Consider the following 21356-nt stretch of genomic DNA (forward strand, 5'->3'; position numbering starts at 1 on the left):
AGTGGTCCGAGGTATCCAAAGGCGCAATGACAAGAGAGCTGAGGACACTTCCCTACGTAGATTAATTTGCATGTGCCCGGCTCCCCGCTCCCCGCTCTTGGGATTTACGCTATGTCACCATACTACTCTGGATACAGTCCTACAATGTTCTTTATACGTTTGACTCGTGGATGATGGAACTTAATGATGTAATTATACATTCTGTTTGACGGAATAATCTGTTTCGAGCCACAGGGATTGACGGTCCGAATATACGCCCTGGCTGATATCGTTCCTTTGTTGTAATCGGCTGTTATTGCTTTCTGTAATGATGCATTGCCCGTCGCTTGTAATCGCTGGGAAAAAAAATGCATTGAGTTCGTCATCGCCTAATATTGACCCTATGCATTTTGCAGTGATTACTCCAGCCAGCCTCAGGGCTGGAGTGGGACGGTGCCTCGGTCAGAGTGATGAGCGCTGCTTGCCAGATCGACTCGAGAGCTCGGAGGAACATAAATTTCAGTTCAAGTAATGGCACAATGCAGTCCAATGCAATAACACACTGGCTATTGTCGACTCATCTGGGATGTCGTGAATGACTGAATGTTGTAACCAAGTTGTACGGTAGAATTAAGAAAATGGCGGAGTTGGGTAAGCTTTGAGCTGCCCCTGGCGGTCCCACTAAGAACTAAGCCCAATCGCGCCTTCCGAGTCAACAACAACTCTTCTTCGTTCAACGTGTGATATACAACACATTAAGAGAAACCATGTCGCTGAATAAGAAATATGCCAATTTACCCGATCTGGTGTGTCCAAACATCTGCCCTGGCTCTACCAGCACCAACTAATTCGTCCAGGACCTTGCACCAGATGTCTACGAAACTCCAGACTTGACCGATGGCGCATCTACAGTTCCAGTATGTCTGGTCTACGCTCTACAAAACCATCGTATTATCAGCTAATTCGGGTATAGACAACAACTGTACGTACGAACTCCGACTCAGACGACGAATCTAACCCCGACATCGACCGCAACAATCTCAACGCCGACGAGGCAAGACTACACTTCCTCCGCGCCAGCGGCGTGAATGCCCGCGAAGTCGACTTTTCGGATACAATCGCCACAAAAAGGAAAGCATACAAATCGCGCTCGGGGCAGCGAAGACGTCGCCGTGATGATGGGACAGAGGATATTGGGGATATCAGTGACAGCGATGCGGAGGGTCAGGAGTCGTTTGAGCGGAAGTTGGCCCGGCTCAGAAGGGAGACGGAGGAGCTGAAGGCTGAGATGGAGAGGAGGGATCAGGCGAGGCAAAACGATGGGCCGAAAAATGAAGAGGAAGATGATGATGGGATCGACGAATTGAGCAAGGCTTTGGATAGTATCCATTACTCGTCTACACGGGCCAACGCTACATCGGACGCAATTCTTTCGCGGAAACTGGCAGCAGCTGTAAACGCATCAAAGGACGCCAACACAGCGGATAAGAAGAAACCTCCGTCTCAAGCTACATTGCCAGCACCGGCATCAGGCCTTCTCGAACATGCAGCATCCTTTGATACTCGTCTCACCCTGATGGAAGCTGCAATGGGCATCTCAAGCGGCTCGAATCCATTTTTCGCAGCAAAAGATGCTCAACCACGACTACAACCCGTGCTCCCTGCCCTCGAACATCTCACATCCCAGATCACCGCGCTAACAGGCACCCTCGGCGGACCAACCGCCTCATCCACCGCCGCCACCACAACAACCGCACAACTCGAATCCTTATCCTCGCGCATCAAACGCCTCACCGCCGATGCCGAGAATCTCGCCAACGCCCGCCGTCACGCCAGCGAAGTCGCAGCTAGAGCAGTCCCCGACTCTCCTTCTGGTGCCGGCGGCGGCGACGCATCAACATCCTCCGGCGGTACAGAAGTCAACAACAACACAGAATCCAACACCCAGCGTGAAGAGCAAGCCGCCAAAATCCAAGCCCTCTACGCAACTCTCCCAACCATCCAGTCCCTCCACCCCCTCCTCCCCAGCGTCCTCGAACGTCTCCGCAGCTTACGCGCAATTCATGCCGGCGCCGCACAAGCTAGCGAGACTCTCGACGCCCTAGAAAAGGATCAAGCAGAAATGAGTAAAGAGATTGAACAATGGCGCGAAGGGCTAGAGACCGTCGAAGGCAAAATTCGCGAAAGTGAGGTGTCGATGAAGAAGAATATTGAGTATGTGGGACCGTGGGTGGAAGATTTGAAGAAGAGGATGGATAGGTTGGAGCAGTTTTAACTTAAAAAGTGCATAGTGTAAATGAGGGGGCCGCGTCGAGTATTTTAGATACCCTTACCTGAACATATATTTCTAATTTGTGATTTGTATACTTCCATGGCGAAGTTGAAATAGTTGAAACACAAACAACCTACCATCTATTCGTCTATTTATCTATCTAATGCATTTCAAGTCGTCGACCCGTGAGAAGAAGAGGAGGTGGAAGAGAAAAATGGTCGCTAAATATCAAAAGAGAATCTATAAATTGAGGAGAAAAGAACAGGATTATAGCAATGGGTTCTCTTTGTATTCCGCTACGGCCGGAGCGTTGTCTTTCTTCTGAGCGGCGCTCTGGGGATCTTGTTCGATGACGGCGACTTCGATGCGTGAGTGTCCGACTTCAGTCTTAACGGTGGGTTCTTCGCCTTCGCCGGCTTCTTCTTCGGCAAGGAACTTCTCGGCTTCAAGGGCGGCGATACAGCCGGAGCCTGCATTCATATCAGTGACGAGTTGAAGTAAAAGTATATTTGGGGAGATTACGTACCAGCGCTGGTAATGGCCTGTCGGTAACGCTTGTCCTGCACGTCACCGGCTGCGAACACACCAGGAACAGAAGTGTAGCTTGTTCCGGGTTGAGTAACGATGTAGCCTTCGCTGTCCAATTCGATCTGGCCCTTGACCAAGGCAGTTGCGGGGTCATGGCCAACAGCATAGAACAAACCATTGGCATCGTGAGTCTCTTCCTCACCAGTGACCACATTCTTGACCTTGAGATGGGTCATGAGTCCTCGGGGACCCTCCTCACCAACAACCTGCGTAGCAACACAGTTGAAACGCACGGTAACCTTGGGGTTGGCCAACAGACGGTTGGCCATGGCCTTACTAGCACGCAGCTTATCCTTGCGCACAAGCACCGTAACATGGCTACCGTACTTGGTCAAGAACATAGCCTCCTCAGCAGCAGAGTCACCGCCACCAATCACGAACAAAGGCTTGTTACGGAAAATCGGCACTGCACCATCGCAAACAGCGCATGCCGAAATACCATTCTGCCAGTATTGTTCTTCGCCCGAGAGATCGAGACGGCGGGCATTGGCGCCTGTGGCGATAATGACAGCGTCTGCGGTGTGTGCGGGTTCCTCATCGGGGCCATCGGACCATTCTTTCCACAGGCGGAAAGGACGCTTGCTGAAGTCGACGCGAGTGATGGTCTCGGTGATGATCTCCGTTCCGAATCGCTTGGATTGGTTGCGCATGTTGTCCATGAGTTCGGAGCCGCCGATACCGTTAGGGAAACCGGGGAAGTTCTCGATATCGGTTGTGGTGGTCAGTTGACCACCGGCTGCGGTTCCTCCCGCAAGCATGCCCTCGTACATGACGGGTTTCAGCTCGGCCCGCGAGAGGTAGATGGCTGCGGTATGGGCAGCAGGGCCGGAGCCAATGACTTGAACTGTTTAGCATATTTTCTCCTCGATTGATTTATAGTTCCGAAAGACAGTGTACATACTGACGACCTTAGAGTGAACCATCTTTCTTTGTGAACCGGCACGCAGTGGCGTTACCGAAGCTGATGACGATGTGGTGTTTTGCTGCAAAGACGACGCGGCCGCAGCAGAAGCTCCGAGAGATCTAAAAGAAAAAGAAGAAAAACGTCGAAAAGCCGAGGAAAACACGGTGAATAGTTGTATCGCTCAGCGAGTGAGCGAAGTAAGCGGGGTTGGTTATCGGTAGGAGATTTCGAGGGGCAACAAAATCTGCTGTCTGGGTCAGTTAGATTCAACCGAAAAGTTTATTTTCGACGGGCGAACAGAGTAGATATACTCACGTCAGACGCAGTAATGACCTGGTGTGAAATAATGCAAAGACGAGACCAATTGATTTATCATCCGAAGAGTCGAAAGTTGCACGATGGTTCTTTCCACTGCGACACTGGTCACGTGCGCCGAAATCTTGCTTACCAACCGCCGACTGTCTCGACCACCAGATTGACTAACCACCAATCCGTCGCGGCGTCGCCCCTTTCACAATTCGAGAACCCTCGCTCCACAGAACCACAGAGTCCACTCTGTAGATGCTGGATACGGTCCTCATAGGCCGTGGCATCATCTGCCGCGAATCATTCCGAGCCGATGATTTTCGTCGGCGATTGATAAAGATTCGACCCACTATCTGGTGCTAGATCTTGATTCTTGATAAGCATACTGTACACAAGATGGGGGCAGCTTTCTTTTCGCCCAGGATTCGGCCCTGTCAATTGCCATGTACGCCAGTCTGAAAGTGAAGATATTCGCAACTGTAAACAAAGTACTTTTTGTACGTCATGATAACCAGTATATGGTAGGCAGCCATTCAGGCAGCATCTCTGTCTGAACTATAAGATGGAGAATAGGGGAGCCCAGCAAAGCTTGCATAGTCAGACTTTGCATCGTTCTGTTGGACTATTCTAAAGCAAGCTCGATCACCAGTGAAATACCAAGCAAGATGAGTCCCGTGATCTTTAATTGTGTTGTCTGTGGTCAATATGTTTATCCCTCGAGCGGTTCCGAAGCCTGGCTGCAAAGATATCGGATCCGTAAGTCTATTCATAGTTGATATTTGCACTCTAATGTTAACATCTGCAGTTTATTCTAGTCCAGAGGGAACATTTGTCTCTGGCGTTGGTCTTTACAAAAATCCTGGTGGAGGCGCCTTTGTAGTCCCTTTGGATTATGCTGCAAGATGGGATGATCCAGTATGTCGTCTCCATCAAATTGGCGTGATGACTCGTGGTCCGTTCGAGCAGCGTCATGGCTTCATATTCCACGAGGCCTGTTGGTCGCTTCTGGAAAAGACACATCATGCTCAACCAGTTCCATACTCGCGACTTTACGAGGTTTGCCATTCGATGCCATTCCCATTGCGAGATTGTGGCCTGAGCTTTGGCCATGACTTTGGCGGGCTCGTCCTTATAGATAACAAAAATTATTATTCATGGGAGGATAGGGTCTTTGAGAGGGACCCCCAAAACTTCAAACAGCTTCAACTTACCTATAGGAATCCACTGAATGTGCCAGAAGTTGGACAGCTTCTCAAAAAACGACGTCAGGTCATATCAAAATCAAGAAATCTCCGCTGTACAAGACAGACCCGACAGAATGGAAACAATCTCAGCAAGTCACCTTCAGAGGAAGACACCTTCGGCAAGTTACTTTCGAGTTCGCATATCTTCAATAGGTTGCCTATAGAGATACGCGACATGATTGCATATTTACTTCCTACATCAGATATATGCAACCTTCGTCTAGCCTCAAAGGCATTCTTCTCTGTTTTGGAAGATCAACGATTCTGGGCCACCCGATTCAGTCCACATTCCGATCGCTCGTGGTTACCTGAATTATGGAACCCTTCGGGACAAAAAAATTGGAAATGGCTGTATCGATGCACAAACGATACCCATTTGAAGTTTGCGTTCCGGAACAGGAAGAGAGTCTGGAAATTGGCTGAACATCTCAGGGATTTAGCTAGTCTGCAGTGGAAGGCACCATCTACAACATTCATGCAGCATAAAAAGGCTAGTTCGGGCTATCGACAAGTCAGTGGAGATTTGACGCTAGCAAATTCTGCTCATGGTTTTAATGAAGGCTGTCGTCTCTTGCATCAGCAATGCGTATCCATTCCACAATCGCTTACCCAAATTGCATTCTCCGTTGTTCATGTTGGTGATACCGAGTATATCTCAGGTTTACGATTTGTTTCTTCTGACGGGACTGCCATAGAATTCGGCTACTGGTCAGAGAAGAAAGTATACTCTGCGAATATCACGAGTTTATGGGGGTTTCATGTCGCAGCAGGTATACGAGGCATCCAAGCGTTACAAGTCATCGCCGATGAGCAGCATAAATCTCAATGGTGCGGTCTTTCGGACGAGTGTCCTAAGACACGATATCTAGCGGTTTCTAAGCCTGTCAAGGCTTTGAAATTGGGGTTTGATGTAAGTAACAGTCAAGCCCCATGGTTATTTTTTTCTAAAAAATAAAATTACATGTGCTGTAGACTCACCGAAATATAGGGATGCAAAATGGTCAGTCTTGGAATTGAATATGAAGATTCATCTGCCAATGATCAATCGATTGAGGAGACGAAGTCATTGAGAGACATAGAATTGTGGTTTCCCGGTATCCCAGGCCATCATTTATTATTGAATGAGTATCCGACTCTAATGGCTGATTACTATCGTCCATTATGCTGGGTCTCGTTCGGAGGTGCAGGCGGAGAATACCTCAAGTCCCTAACGGGGATGATGGCATATGGCAGAGGAAGTATACGTCACATAGAATTCAGTTATGACACGAATGATGTACCAGCACAGATTCGAAAGCAAAACGTCTATGAAATTTTCAAAGGTCAGGCAACGACACATTTCCCCATTGACGGAGCAAGCGGAGAAACTATCGACGCTGTAGAAGTTCGTCTGGAATACGTGACTTCACCAAGCGCATATAGCTACGCTAAACATGGTGCATTGACTTCCCTCAAGGTAACTCAGAAATCTACCAAACTCTCCAGGATTTTCAGCTTACTGTCTAGATTTCCACGAATCGTGGGCGAAATTGTACTTTTGGTTCACCTAGAAATGGAGAAGAAATTAAGAAGCATGCTATAAACATTACACGTGGAACCACTATTACTGGATTCTACTTTAGCCGGGTACGTCTATTCTACGCTTTCCCCAGCCCTTACTTATCATATACTTAGCATAACCAATGGGGAATCACCTGCCTCGGTGTCATATCGGAGGTCATTAGGAACGAGACAGACAGTAAGTCGGTCTGATGACATATCAGCAACTAAGGATTTGGCGGCAACTGAGGGCCATTGTTATATCTAGCGAGTGCTGACGGACAGACATTTCAGCAATCTCTTAGTCGATTGAATGGGTGGGCAAGACGTCTTGATATTGGATGAGAAGGCTTTGCTAATGTTCGCATTCTGACTTCCTGAATCTGTACTGTGCAATTCTAAGTTCCTGTCGGTCAAGAAGCCCGCTCTTTTGATTGTAATCACGTCCAATGGCGGAGGGTACGACTCCAGAGCGAAGTCTTGTTGAAATTATCTAGGTAGGTGAATTAATAAACTAGGATTCGAGTTTGCTTTCTCAAAGACGTTCGTCGTCAATGCATGTGATAAGATATACATGGAAAAATACACAATTCCTCCCCATGGTTAATAAAAGCTTTTTTGATTTTCGCAAACATCGTAATTGACTGGTCGAAATAGTAGTAGATGTAGGGATCTGGTATCTCAAGACAATCATTTCCACACTAGGGATTACTTAGCACTGTCAATGGTATTACGGACTGCTGAAGTTGCTGAAGCTGAATAGCTGTTGGCGGCTGTTTCCTTTCATTGGCGCGGGACTGCTGAACAATGGTGGGACTAGACCAATTGAAGACAAATTCGTATCCACGTTACCGTGGCAACCCGGAAATTGACAAGATGTCTCATTCTTTTATCGCGAACAAAACTCCTCCCCATACTCCACAAAGAGTTCTCCACAGGGAGTTTCCCCAAGTCGCAATGACACATTTTCTCCATAATTATCTTGTCCGTTGAACTTAAGCAATCGTGAAACGAGATCGGAACCAGTATGGCGACCAAGGCGCTCGAGGCTCATTTCAGGCATCTATCTGTTCATGATGAGAACGATGGACACGAACATCAAATCTCCAAAGTAAGTCCATTGCATGAAGCTCTTGCAACATGCGTCGAGAGCACAATTGATGACAAGTGGTAGCTTGCAACTACCAAGCTCCGTCCATCGGAAAGAAACCAACAACCAAAAAGCTCTACTGTTTTGCGAACTCGAAAGCCCCTCTCAGGTATTTCGATAAATACGCCTGAAGGAGTGGCCAAGACAAAAGAACATCACATCACTATCATCAAGCAACAAAGCACAGCCTTAGACCATGTTGCTTCGCAAGTAGCTCAAGCTAAGGGCGGACAAGCTCTTTCCGTGGCTCAACACCCCCGCACTGTTGCGTTATCGGAGGCATCCAAGGCAGAAAAACACTCCACTCAACTTATAAAGCAACCTGCCGCTAGGTCATTGCATCTAGGTATGTTCGAAATCGGCCGGGCCCTAGGAAAGGGCAAGTTTGGACGAGTATATCTTGCGAGAGAACAACAAAGTGGTTTCGTTTGTGCGCTAAAGGTGCTACACAAGGATGAGATCCAACAATACAAGATGGAAAAACAAGTGGCTCGGGAAATTGAGATTCAAAGTAATTTGCGTCACCCGAATATTCTACGACTATATGGCCACTTTCATGATCGGAAACGAATAATGTTGGTTCTTGAATATGCTTGCAAAGGAGAGTTGTACAAGCACTTGCGAAAGGCGGATCGTTTTCCAGAATGGAAGGCAGCCCAATATATTGCTCAAATGGCAAGTGCTTTACAATGCTTGCATCGAAAACACGTCATTCACCGGGACATCAAGCCTGAGAATATCCTTGTTGGTCTTTATGGAGAGCTAAAGGTGTCGGATTTTGGTTGGAGTGTTCATGCGCCAAGTGGTCGCAGACTCACCCAATGTGGAACACTGGACTACTTGCCTCCTGAGATGGCTGATCCGAGGAAGTACGGAAAGCCATATGATGAAAAGGTGGATCTATGGGCCCTAGGTGTTTTGATGTACGAGTTCCTGGTTGGAACGGCACCCTTTGAGGATACGCCTGCTATGACACACAAGCGAATCGCTCGGGGGGATATGAGGATTCCTTCTTTTGTTAGTCCTGAAGCTAGAGATCTTATCCAAAAGGTGAGTCCATATTCGAAAATAGTATTGACCAAGTACTAAAAATGATCAAGCTACTGGTCCTTGATCCGGATCAGAGAATTCCGTTGGAGAAAGTGCAAGAACACCCCTGGATTATCAAATACTGTAAGAGCGTTGCAAAACATGATAAATCCCCACCTCCCAAGATAAATGCCCGCATGCCTCGCCCTGTGAAGTGACGGAACGGCGGTTTGATAAGGCTGGCCGTTTTATCTGGAGGCTACATGACCTTTGTGGGTAGCGCTGATGTGGCCGCCACCACCACAAATACAACGCATTTCCCCAATAAATTTTGAGAGAAAAGTCAAGCTGCTGCTCGTGATGCGAGGTGTCTTTTCCCAAAGAAATATGCTTAGCAAAAAGAGAAGCAAGAAGATTAAAATTTGAGTGAACATACGTCTTCAGGATGCAGGTTTATGTTGGCTCGCCCTGCGGTGATTTCAATACGGCCCTCGAAATCATCTCCTGGGTATCGACAGAGGCCGAATAGGCCTAAGGCGTCATTCTGGCGGAGAAACTGGTTGAAGGCTGTATTTCGGGATCGCTTGGTGATTCAGCCTCGTCATTCAAATTGTCTTCTGGAGAGTGGTGGAACTCCTATGGCTGACAATCGTCGCGTTCCAAGAAGTCAGCTGCTTGGTCGAGTATTCTCAAGCATTGTGTCCCAGGGAACTGATGTTCCACGATATTTGACAAGCCTTTCGGCTTGGTTCATATCGAATTGTCGGTGGTTCAAGATGAGGCCGAAGGCGCGATCTGCGTTATGTTGTTGGAAGAGCACGTGGAAATCATCAATAAGATCTTGCCCTTTTTGGTAGGATCATTAACGCACCACATGCCAAAGCTGGCCACTCGGATGATGACCCCTGACATCCAACCTACATAATATAACGCCACTTCTATGGAGACATACAATTGGTTTATGTGGTTTTTCTCTGTCTCGGAACCATCCAATTGCATGTGGACATGGAGTATATGTTCTCCCCAACGGGGCCTCATCATTAAACCATTAAAATTTCTCACCCTTGTCATCTGAACATCATTTTTCTGTCAACCGGCCTTACCTAGGCAGTCTTTGAGTAGCATCATTTGAATTTCGATGAGAAGATAAAGTGAGAACAGATAGGTAACGAGGGCACGTCGTTGCTAGCCCTAGATAAAAATAGAAAACGATCATGATGTCATAAGAAACGTGCCCGTGGCCCTGATCCATTATTAGCATCTTTGATACGGGCGTACCCCGGCAGGCCAGATTATTGCCACAACGTTTGCTTCCTTGTGTACTTTTTTTCTTAGCCGTCGACTATAGGACTAGACCTGGGATAGATCATTGTTTCTGTTTCTGTTGCCAATTTTTTCACGATTTTAAGAAGGAGTGCTATAACATCCGCAATTATCGGCTTGACAAAGTTTCTGGAGAATAAAGTCGAGTGTTGATATATACATGTTGGAACATCCTACCAATCTCACAGCATTATGATCATCTTCACTAGCTATCACATACCATACTAGATCACCTAGTATGCGCGCAGCTTTTCGGTCTAGTCGGCTGCACCCAGAATACATGATAAGATATACAGCCTCCTCCTTCTTATGTACGTAAGTTCTTTTCTCTAGACCGTATTTCGACAACGGACTTCGCGAGCTTGATTTCGCCTTCTGTACCTTACAACAAAGTTTGCGCATCGAACTGGAGTTGAAGAAGAGTTTCAGCATAGCCAACTTCGACAGCAATAGTCGGCATTCCCATGTTGTCAGCAGGACAAAAAGCGGTGTCCAGTCCCTTGTTACTAAAACAAGTCAGTATACAGACGAAACTATAGCACATAGATGGTACATAAATGGTACAAATTGGACAACAACTTACTAGCTGCTGAAATTTCCCCTAAGTCTCTCTATCAAGCCAGCTGAACTCTGGGACGTCGAGAGTTGTGGGAGTTGTGCCAAACTCAAATTTTCAGTACCCTTCGTGTATGATCTTTGTTTTTCCAGGCAAGTCGTACTCGTCGTACGTGGTGTTGAGCGGCATGTACGACCGGAATCGGGGCAGAGGCCACAAGGCATGCCCAAATCAGGAAAAAATCAAAGAATTTCCTGATGACAGATTTCAATTTTCGGCCACGATGGCGTCGTTTTTCGTGCTTTTTACAGCAAATTGTATGTCAGGAGGGCGCCTGACATGCAGGTATCTGTACTACCCAAGAGTCAGCGTCTGATAACATGAGCAAACCATGAAAAGTAGCTCACCAACTTAGGCCATGGATGGCACGGCACTTCAATACTAAAAATGCTCTCAACTTGGAAGTAGAGTAGTAGAATAGAAGCCTATATCCTCTTTCTACTAACAGTATCCTCCAAAGAAGCGGCCGAGAGACGGTAGACACGAATCATGAAAACGAGTTGAGAGAAAGACAGAGAACGAGGAATATTTGTAGGGGGAGGAAGATGTGTATGAGAAGGAGGGGGAGAGGGAGAAGAACGGATAGGGAAAGATATCTGATCCGGGAAGACACCCTTGCCCTAAAAGGAAAGAGCAAACGGTGAACGATGTCCGGGCCCAGCAGGGCAACTGTTGTCACGTGTGTACGTCGGGTGCTTTGGTCCGGTCGAATCAAAAAACGTTTGCTTTACAAATGAATAGCTACAGAGTTTACCAATACGATATCGACAGGGTGTCCAATCCTTTGATGCCCGAGTGAAAGCAATTTTGATGGATTCAAAATTTGGATAATATTCAAAAACGGATATGACGTGCACGAAGCCTGCTATGCAGAATGATATAACCAAGAGAACAGAAAGTGCGCTGAATGGTGAATGCATAAGAAATGCTTGGGTATCGAGTTTGTACACTTTTCATCAAAAATCGAAGTGCGACTGAAAAACATGAAATGAGCATGCAAAAAGATCAAAAAACAAAAAGATTTCACGTCATTAGACAAGACCTAACCACTTCTTCCTTTTGGGCGGCGTTTCTGGCTCCTCATCACTGTACGCCTCATCGTCATACTGCTGCGAATCTTGCTGGTAAGGATGGGACTGCTGCACGCCGTGAGCAGCAGCTTGATGGTATTCCTCCTCGTACTCGTCATCATCTTCATAAGCATATGAGCCCCCATTCGCATCTCTCGCCTGCTGTGGACTAGCGGCATGGTGTTGCTCCTGATGTTCTTCATGGTGATCATCATGTTGTTGCGGATGTTGACCACGTTTAGGCTTCCCTCTACCAAGCCACTTCTTCCACCCTTTTCTTATAGGCTGTGGCTCTGGATCGAAGCCGTCACCTTCGAACCACAGGGCTGGAACGAGGAGTTTGTATGGAGTTGTGATACCGGCGGGATCTTGGGGGTTGACTTCACAGTTCAATGTGATATCTAATCCGCCTTCGAGGTTGACAAAGTTTTCTCCTTCGGTGTCCGGAGCTGCCTTTTTGGATGCTTTGGTAGAGAGGTCGGTGGTTCGACGATGGAATGGGCTTGGTCGTGGCTCGTCGGATGCGGCGAAGTAGCTGTCGCCGTTCTCCGGTGGGCGGTTTGTAGCGGTAGCGTCGGTACTGAAGCGACGTCGTTGCGCGTTGTCGAGGTTGAAGTCTTTTGTTGGTGGAGGACCTCTGCCGGACAGACGTCGAAGTAACCCGGTGCTTGGACGGGGTTGGCTCTCTCCGCGACCCAGGGACAGAGTTCGTTTGAGTAGTCCTGGTCGTGCACTGTCTGGTTCGATGTCAGGTGTTTCGACAGGTGTTGGTGGTGTTGGTGGGGGAGTCGTTCCTGTAGATCGTTAGGGCTAAAAAGCTAGAAGGCGCAAGGCAGGAAAACCTTACCTGGACGATACTCGCGAATAGAACACCAGTTTCTCCGCGGAAGCAATCTCTTATTATTCCTGTTCTTACCATCCACATCATGCGTGAAAATGGGGATCATATCTTCATCCGTATTCGAATCCATATGATGGATCTTGTTTCGCTTGTTGAGGAAATCTGACAGCATTTCGGGAGGCGGTGCGTTCACAATAGCGGATGAAATGACATTTGGCATGTAGCGGTAATCTTTGTCTTTGGAGATACCAAGAGTAGGATTTGAGTAGAACTGGCCGATGGCAGCGAGATGGACGTCGCCACTGTTCAAATTAGTATTGAGATGATTGCCAGAATGGAGAATGACGGTGCATACCCTAGTATTGTAATGCGCACAGACTTCTCTGCAGCGAGATCTTGCAAGTCCTCAATCAACAATGTTCGCTCTGTCTTGTGATGCTTCGCCGTCCAGTGGTCGTCCACATCGTCTAGAACCTCAACACCGCCATCGAATTTGTTGACTAAGCCAGAGAAGAGGCCTGCCTTTGTCAACGCTTTGACGGGATCCATTGCTCGGCTGCTTAAGAGGTTTTCGAGCCAGACCTGTACATCGGAACTGTTAGCAAACAGAGCACTCTCAGCATCGAAAGAATACTTACAAGTCGAGGGTAGGCAATAGGCACTCCTAAGAGTACAATCAAGTGTTTGACTTGACCTCGCTCGATTTCACGATAACATCGGTCCCAGATCAAATCGTACGTATGCTCGCTGACAACTTCATCGCGCTAAACAGACAGTCAGCATGAATTCATAAAAGAGAGAGACAAACATACCATGCGTTCAGTACGACAATCAATACCCAAGAATGAAACCCCTTTTCCTAGAGACATGAAGAGACTGCGGCTTCTTTCCTTGATATATGGGCCCACGTCAGCTCCAAGAAGCCAGCTAGGTTCGTCAGCCTCAGTCTCCTCGGGCAAACTTTGATGCTGGAAAAGCATATAGTATTTGAAAGCAACATTGCCCAGTCCAGAAAAGACAGGTGAACGCATGAGATGGTCAGGATACGAGCCAAATCCATCGATAATGTCATGGTCATCCCAAATATTGACCATGGGGATTTGACAATTAGCCAGACTGAAAAGACCGCGCGAGAAGCATGCAGCGTAATGATTGAGGTAGAAGGTCTCTAATTCAGCCTTGAATGCCGGGCTGAATGGTGCATTGTTCTTGTGGTGTGGATTCTTGATGCGTGTCCACTCTTCGAATTGTTCCGAATCCTGCATAACTTTGTCGCAGTAAAGCTGATCTCCGCCACCAATCATCACGTGGAAAGGACGTGTCTGATGTTCGTTGAGCACGTCTCGCCAAAGAGGGTCGGGTCCGCTGAACTTATTGCGATCGACAGAAAGACTGAATCCGTTGCATGAATGAAACATGATATTCATCGACTGACCCTTTGCCGGAACCCAAAATCCAATTGCCGGCCCTTCGTTGATGCGATATGAGATCCGCTCTTGCTTGTCGCCTAGTTCAACTTCGATGTTGAAACGCCAGAATGTCACATCTCTCGCAGGATCAGAATACAGACGGAATCCCTGAATCTCCTCGTACAAACCGCTGTTCTCGCCGTTAACTGGATGAAGTCTGTTACTCGGGATAGACGTCGAGCCTTTGTTCTTGTCGGTTCCGTAATCTATCGGACTAGGGAAGCTTTCGAAAAGACCGTCTTCACTTTCCACGCCTGATAGATCAACCCCTTCTTCCAAATGATCCACGGGTTTGACGTATAGGGCGCGTCCATCACGGCCGAGTTTCACCAAACCAGCGACAGGGTCTACATACTCAGGAGCTAGCTGAGCTCCCTCCTCGTCATTGATCTGTCGCGGAGGGGGTGGCAGAAGATCCATGGGCTGAGCAAAGAGACGCAAAGTTGGCGGTGTTTCTAACGACGATAAGGAGTCCGTTGTGACAATCATGACACTTCCGCGCCATACTTCCTGCTCAGTAGGTCCCTGCGGTCCATCAACGGTAGTCTTTCTGATACCAAGGTAGCGCAGCAACGGGCCACACTTCAAAAAGAGTAGAGGATTGAATCGATTGCGCTCGTTCACTTTGGGTGTAGGTTTGCGATAATTGTTCGGAAGACCACGGCTCTGTCGTCGCTTTGAGCTGCCTTTTTCCCACCATGCCTTCCCTTTATCCACGTCAAGACGCTCAAAGTCTCGGTCGATGAGACGTAATCGTGCCACCGGAGCTTTTCGCCACTCATCCAAGGGCGGAGGTGTTGGTGGTGGGACATCAAAGGAGACGGTATTTCGTTTTGATTTTTTCAATGCAGGGGTCACTTCACGATCTTCTGGGGTATGCTGCTGTCCACTAACAGCCTGGTTGAGACCCTCGCCAGCAAAATGAGTGGGCCGAACTCCAGTGTCGGGATCCAGGAATGTTTGTTCATTATAGGAGGTCACAGGACGAGTATCTTGAGCGGTGGTCATTGGCTGACGACCTGCGGAAGTTATAGGCCGCTGCGCATCATAGTTTGATATAGGTCTCTGTGCCTTGATGCTTCCTGTCCTTTGGATGCCTGCTTCTATTGGCGATGGGTCATAAATGCCTGGGCTGTACACGTTCCTATTGCGGTATTGTGCTGATGAAGCGGGTTGTCCATTCCCAGGAGGAATACGCTGGCTCCCACTTGGCTGCCTCTGCGGTGCTTGTGCAGAAGGGCCTGGTACCCGATGACTATTCTGACCGTGCGCGTACTGGGGCTCTTGAGCTGTCTGCACCGTTGCATATTGAGACTGTTCCGGAGCAATGGGTTTGCGACTGATCGATGGCTGTCGTCGCTGGGGTTGATAATCAGGTATATCTCTAGAAGAATCCGATTGCGAGACATCTTGTTGATTTTTTGCTGCGTCTGCTGCTGTGGCATTCAAGGGAGCATCTGGCACAGTAAGACTTGCTCGCTGGCTCTCACGTTTTGCCATCTTCTCACGCAATCTCCTTTCGGCTTCTATCACTCGCGCTCTCTTTTCTTCCTTGCTCATTCCAACGAGCCTACCCTCTAATTGCTGTAGGGGAGATCGACCAGTCGGTGCGTTGAATTTATCGCCCGTTGTGGATCGAACAGTGCTCGAGCGGCTCACTGGGGATGCCTGACTTCCTGATGTTGGCCGCGAAAGTGCCTCTGAAGGTTCTCGAGAGTTTCGTACTCTATTCATTGGCGACGCCTGTGAGGGCGAATTGGTCATGGCCGGTGGTGGACTTGCATATGTTGGGTGTCCTGTTGAAGCACGCCGCCCTGAAGGTGGATATTGAAGCTGCTCATAAGGTGCGCCGTTGCTAACATCATATCCAACAGCTTCTGGCGCATGTATATTTTCAGGAGTTTGGTTTCTCGACCTAACAGAAAATGATCGAGGCACGGCAGCTCGATATGGGATATCCGCTCGGTCTAGCATTGGGCTATTTCGGAACGAGACTGGAGGCCCTCTTGGCGCCTCTGGAGCAGCTGGTGCCATAGGTGGTATCATTCCATAATTTTGCGCTGCGAGCTCTTCTGCGCTTCCAATGCTCAGCCTTTTTGATCGAGCGGAGCCTGGACGGCCGAGTCCGCTGCCTGACCTCTGTGGGGGTCCATTGGGTGCGCTGTTGAATGGCACTGGGGACGTTTGTGAGCTTGTCGTTGCCATCTTGTCAGTCAGTTTTAATACTGAGTGGTTTTTGGTGGAGTTGATGATATGAATATAGCAGTCTGCGGTAAAAATAGAGCTCGCAATTCAGTAACCAAACTTATTGCAGCGTGTCAATTGACTGGACAGAGGTCACGTCAATCTGCCCGGCCGTGGAGTATCGCTCTGGAGCTATTGCATGCAAAGAATTCGAGCGCTGGCCTCGCGAGTCGATGACAATGAGATAAGAATATTCCTTTGAGTTCTTCGCAACCAAACAAACCAAGCGACGATTACTGAAGACCCAAGACTGCCAGCGGAGCCAGTGATAAACAATCAGCCCAAACGGGTAAAGACGAAGCGGAGCTTCCCCAGCCTTGTCTGTAAGGGCTCTCTCTCTTTTGGAGGAGTGTCGAGAATTAAAATGTAAACGATTAGAGGACAGAGACAAAACAAGAGAGAGTAAAAGATAAGTAGAAGAAACGAACAAGACAGAATAAAGAAAAGAAGAAAAGCAGGTGGTTGTCGAATTGACGTTGGGCCAGCCGATCGGATCAAATTAAGCTGGTGGCTGGTGTCAGACTAGCCATATGACGGCGTGCGTCCAGGTCAACAGCCAATAGTGTTAGTCTACAACACCGGACTGGCCAGTGGCTACTCTTGTTCTGGATGCATGGCTATGTATTGACTATTTATGCTCCTGTGGGTATTGTGTATAGCTGCAAGGAAGAACTGGAAATAGTTGTATGTGCGCACTAGTACTACACCTTGAGCGTCTTAACATAGACCGAATCGGCCAGCCCGTAAACCAGCTGGGGAAGAATTAACTGGATTACCTTTGCAATTTTCAAGTCCTTTCACCTTTGTTTAAATTAATACTGGGTATTCAGGTATCCAAATCAATCAGGTATCACCGAGGCTGGTGTTCTGTGCGAGTGGTATCTGAGACCCACTGCAGCCCGATGCACGTATATCGAGTAGTTGACAGTCCCGATGACGAGTCGGGAAAAAGCCAATAGGTACGAAATACGCAGATTGCATCACGAAATCTGCATAGTATCTACACAAGAATTGTGCACGTAAGCTGAAGAAGAAAACGAGTGTTAGACGGCGAGGATTTAGTGTCCGCAACACCTTTGCAAGGTGATTGGCCGAACCCCTTTAGTCAGTCTCCGCCTTCAAGGCGATCATTATTCATCCAGAAGAACTGTCTGTCCTCTTTAGCCATTTACTGAAAGACTTGATATTATCACTTTTGAAGTTCCATGCACATTTAATATATAATCAGAGCTCAGTGGTATCCTCGATTTTTCTACGACTCTACCATCAATCACTGCCATCCTTGTTTTTCGCCCCAGAGGCCAGCTTTCGTTGATGGCAAATCAGCTCGTCGGTCGCCTTCTGCATATACTGTGAAAACACCGCCAGGTGCTTTCATCCGACATAAGAGAAAATGCGTCTTTCGAATTCCTTATCGATACTCTCGCTGTTACTCACATCCTCCCTCGCCGAATTACTCCCACGTACCTACGAAACCCATGACTTCTTCGCCCTCCACTTAGATGATTCTCTAACGCCGGAATATGTCGCGGACGTTCTAGGAGCCCGTCATGAAGGACAGATTGGCAGTCTACCGGGGCATCACAAATTCTCCATAACTCAAGATCAGTCGTCCGCCGTTGAATCGTTGTTGGAAGATCTGCGCGGGTGGCGGAAATTGAATAAGCGTTCGAATATATATGACAAGCGCGGAGATGGGCTGGATGGTGTCCTCTGGTCGCAGAAGCTGGCTCTGAAGGAGCGTTTACATAAAAGAGCCCCCGTTGAGCTGGCCGCGAGAGTCGGAACGCCAGTGGCGGCAGCCGTGGAGGCGCGGAAGCGCCTTGAGTCAGACCTGGCTATCAAAGATCCCGAATTTGAGAAACAATGGCATCTGTTCAATACAGTAGAAGTCGGACATGATTTGAATGTCACCGGATTATGGCTGGAGGGCATCACTGGAGCAGGAGTGGTTACAGCGATTGTGGACGATGGCTTGGATCTGTACAGTGAAGACTTGAAGGATAACTATTTTGCCGAAGGCTCCTGGGATTTCAACGAAAACTACCAAGACCCGAAGCCATTGCTACGCGAGGACAAACACGGTACTAGGTGCGCCGGTGAGGTGGCAGCGGTCCGAAACGGCGTTTGTGGTGTTGGCATGGCTTACGACAGCAAAGTCGCAGGTATTCGAATCCTTGGAAAGCCCATTGATGATGCAGATGAGGCTGCATCCATTAACTACGGTTTCCAAAGGAATGATATCTACTCTTGTTCCTGGGGTCCTCGTGACGACGGTGAAACCATGGAAGCTCCCGGCATACTGGTTAAGCGTGCAATGGTGAATGGTGTCGTACAAGGACGCGGCGGGAAAGGCTCGATTTTTGTCTTTGCTGCAGGTAACGGTGGCGGTTCTGAGGATAACTGCAATTTCGATGGTTATACAAACAGTATCTACAGTGTCACTGTGGGCGCCATTGACTGGCAAGGAAACCATCCAACTTATTCCGAAGCCTGCTCCGCGCAGTTGGTTGTTGCTTATAGCAGCGGCGGTGGTAAAAATATCCATACTACTGATGTGGGTCTCGCTAGCTGTAGCGCTGGCCACGGTGGTACATCGGCAGCCGGTCCTCTTGCAGCCGCAGCTATCGCGCTTGCATTGAGCGTGAGGCCTGAATTGACTTGGCGAGACGTGCAGTATCTCTTGCTCGAAACTTCGGTGCCAATTCAAGCAGACGGCGATGAGTTGCAAATGACACCAATGGGCAAGGCATTTAGTCATCAATATGGTTACGGAAAGGTGGACGCCTATAGTTTCGTCCATAAGGCTAAAACTTGGGATCTTGTGAAGCCGCAGGCTTGGTACACTACACCTTGGTTGAGAGTGGAAAAGGATGTTCCCCAAGGAGATCAAGGCTTGGCTAGCTACTTTGAAGTGACTTCGGATATGCTGAAAGCTGCCAACCTTGAGCAGATTGAACATGTCACTGTCACTATGAACGTCAATCACACGCGCAGAGGCGATTTGAGTGTTGAGCTGCGTGGTCCGCAGGGCATTGTCAGCCATCTCAGTGTTCCTAGGAGTAAGGACGCCACACAAGCTGGGTATGAAGATTGGACATTTATGTCTGTCGCACATTGGTAAGTTCCTTATCTACCATTATTATTAAACGCGTCTACTGACTCAATTTTAGGGGCGAAACTGGCGAAGGAGTCTGGACCGTAGTGGTCAAAGATACCGTTGTGAACGATAATACTGGGGTATTCACCGACTGGCGCATGACCCTCTGGGGGGTTTCTATCGATGCTGCTATCCAAAAGCCCCACCCTCTTCCTGATGAGCACGACGATGATCATAATATTGAAGATGCTGTCTACGCAACTGTCAGCATTAAACCACATACGCAGGCCACTCCCGCACCAACTGCCACCGACCACGCCGAACGGCCCACAAAGCCCACCAATGTGGAATCCGCTCCTACTGCCACACCCGGAGTCGCTACTCCTGTTGATGAGGAGCTATCAACAGAACCAACTACCGGTTCCGACACCGCACAGCCGACTGCGTCCACATCTCCTGGATTCTTACCGTCGTTCTTGCCTACTTTTGGAGCAACCCCTCATACCCAAGTCTGGATCTACGCTTCCATCGCCCTCATCCTCATTTTCTGCCTAGCTCTAGGCATATACTTTTATGTCCAACGCCGCAACCGACTCCGTACCAACCCTCACGACGACTACGAGTTTGAGCTTGTCGACGATGAAGACGATGCCGAGGTGCCGCTGGCTGGGCGACGTGGACGCAAACGACGAGGTGGTGAATTGTATAATGCGTTTGCCGAGGAGAGCGACGATGAGCTTCTCAGCGGAGAAGATGAGGATGAAGGTCCTTTCCGAGATCAATACAAGGAAAAGGACGGTGAACATTAGGTTGGTAGGCCGGCACCTACTATTTGTTGGTTGGGTATAGTGTATATAGTTGTTGTTTCTTGGCGTACAGCGTATACATGAATATAAGCATACTGAGTTTTTCATTGACTTTTCCAAAGTAAAACTATTGATGGTACTTGATTCTCTGATAACCATTTTCATGTTTGTATTGTTTGCATCCTGCACCTTGTAAAGTATACAAATCCCACACGGACTCTCCGCGGAGGCTCCGAGATATTCGTTGCCTCCCCATGATCCGCATGCTGGGCTGATGGTCTGGAGTCTGGAGTCTGGGGATAAAGACCGGGGGAGGGCTCTGGTCTTATCAGCCGTCGGAGCCAGAATTTCTGAACTCTTCCCATCCTACCTTTCCACCGTTCGCGTGACCGAGGGGACAATGTCAATATCAACTAGAACACAAAACTAAAAATGCCCAAGCGCAGTCAGTACTCTAGCTGTGACGCCTGTCGCAAGTCAAAACGACGATGTGAACCCCAGTGGGAGACCAGTTCTTCATCTCAGGAGCGCAGTACGTGCAGTAATTGTTTGCGTCTACGATTGAACTGCACGTATCATTTTGCGACGTGCAAAACACAGGCAATCGAGAATCGAAAACAACAAAAAGAATCTCAGAAGCGACGTCTATCCAACGCAAATAGCTCCAGTAGCGCTATTTGGGGCCTTGAAAGCCTGCTTGATACGAGCAGCTCTCTTGATTTCAAAGACAATACTCTGCTTCCCCTGTTTCCAGAGATATCAGAGCCCTCTGGAAACTCGTTCAGTCTCTCTCCATTCGAATGTTTGGGAGATGAACTGATGATGGAGGACCAAAATCGTACCTGTCTTGATGACATTATGCCCCGAGACTCTACT

The 21356-nt window shown here is 48.3% G+C and overlaps 5 protein-coding genes across 5 annotated transcripts; 3 read left to right on the top strand and 2 right to left on the bottom strand.

The window, feature by feature from the left end:
* Positions 1 to 746: 746 nt before the first annotated feature.
* On the top strand, positions 747 to 2254 carry BHQ10_001892 (uncharacterized protein; the record flags this gene model as incomplete). Its single annotated transcript, XM_040873978.1, has 3 exons — positions 747 to 785; positions 837 to 896; positions 953 to 2254. 3 exons carry the CDS (start codon positions 747 to 749, stop codon positions 2252 to 2254), a joined length of 1401 nt encoding a protein of 466 aa, XP_040730397.1.
* A 264-nt stretch (positions 2255 to 2518) lies between these two features.
* Positions 2519 to 4433, bottom strand: BHQ10_001893 (uncharacterized protein; the record flags this gene model as incomplete). The annotated part of the gene is made up of 6 exons (XM_040873979.1): positions 2519 to 2721; positions 2778 to 3677; positions 3741 to 3862; positions 4059 to 4154; positions 4192 to 4339; positions 4400 to 4433. The coding sequence occupies 6 exons, from the start codon at positions 4431 to 4433 to the stop codon at positions 2519 to 2521; spliced, it is 1503 nt and encodes a 500-aa protein (XP_040730398.1).
* Positions 4434 to 7859: 3426 nt separating this feature from the next.
* Positions 7860 to 9229, top strand: BHQ10_001894 (uncharacterized protein; the record flags this gene model as incomplete). The annotated part of the gene is made up of 3 exons (XM_040873980.1): positions 7860 to 7943; positions 8007 to 9032; positions 9083 to 9229. The coding sequence occupies 3 exons, from the start codon at positions 7860 to 7862 to the stop codon at positions 9227 to 9229; spliced, it is 1257 nt and encodes a 418-aa protein (XP_040730399.1).
* Positions 9230 to 11981: 2752 nt separating this feature from the next.
* Positions 11982 to 16535, bottom strand: BHQ10_001895 (uncharacterized protein; the record flags this gene model as incomplete). The annotated part of the gene is made up of 5 exons (XM_040873981.1): positions 11982 to 12814; positions 12937 to 13163; positions 13217 to 13443; positions 13500 to 13625; positions 13674 to 16535. The coding sequence occupies 5 exons, from the start codon at positions 16533 to 16535 to the stop codon at positions 11982 to 11984; spliced, it is 4275 nt and encodes a 1424-aa protein (XP_040730400.1).
* Positions 16536 to 17967: 1432 nt separating this feature from the next.
* BHQ10_001896 (uncharacterized protein) lies at positions 17968 to 20483 on the top strand (the record flags this gene model as incomplete). Its single annotated transcript, XM_040873982.1, has 2 exons — positions 17968 to 19694; positions 19748 to 20483. 2 exons carry the CDS (start codon positions 17968 to 17970, stop codon positions 20481 to 20483), a joined length of 2463 nt encoding a protein of 820 aa, XP_040730401.1.
* Positions 20484 to 21356: the final 873 nt, after the last annotated feature.

The sequence above is a fragment of the Talaromyces amestolkiae genome (genome assembly GCF_001896365.1).
Source record: "Talaromyces amestolkiae strain CIB chromosome Unknown scaffold2.1, whole genome shotgun sequence".
Classification (NCBI taxonomy): domain Eukaryota; kingdom Fungi; phylum Ascomycota; class Eurotiomycetes; order Eurotiales; family Trichocomaceae; genus Talaromyces; species Talaromyces amestolkiae.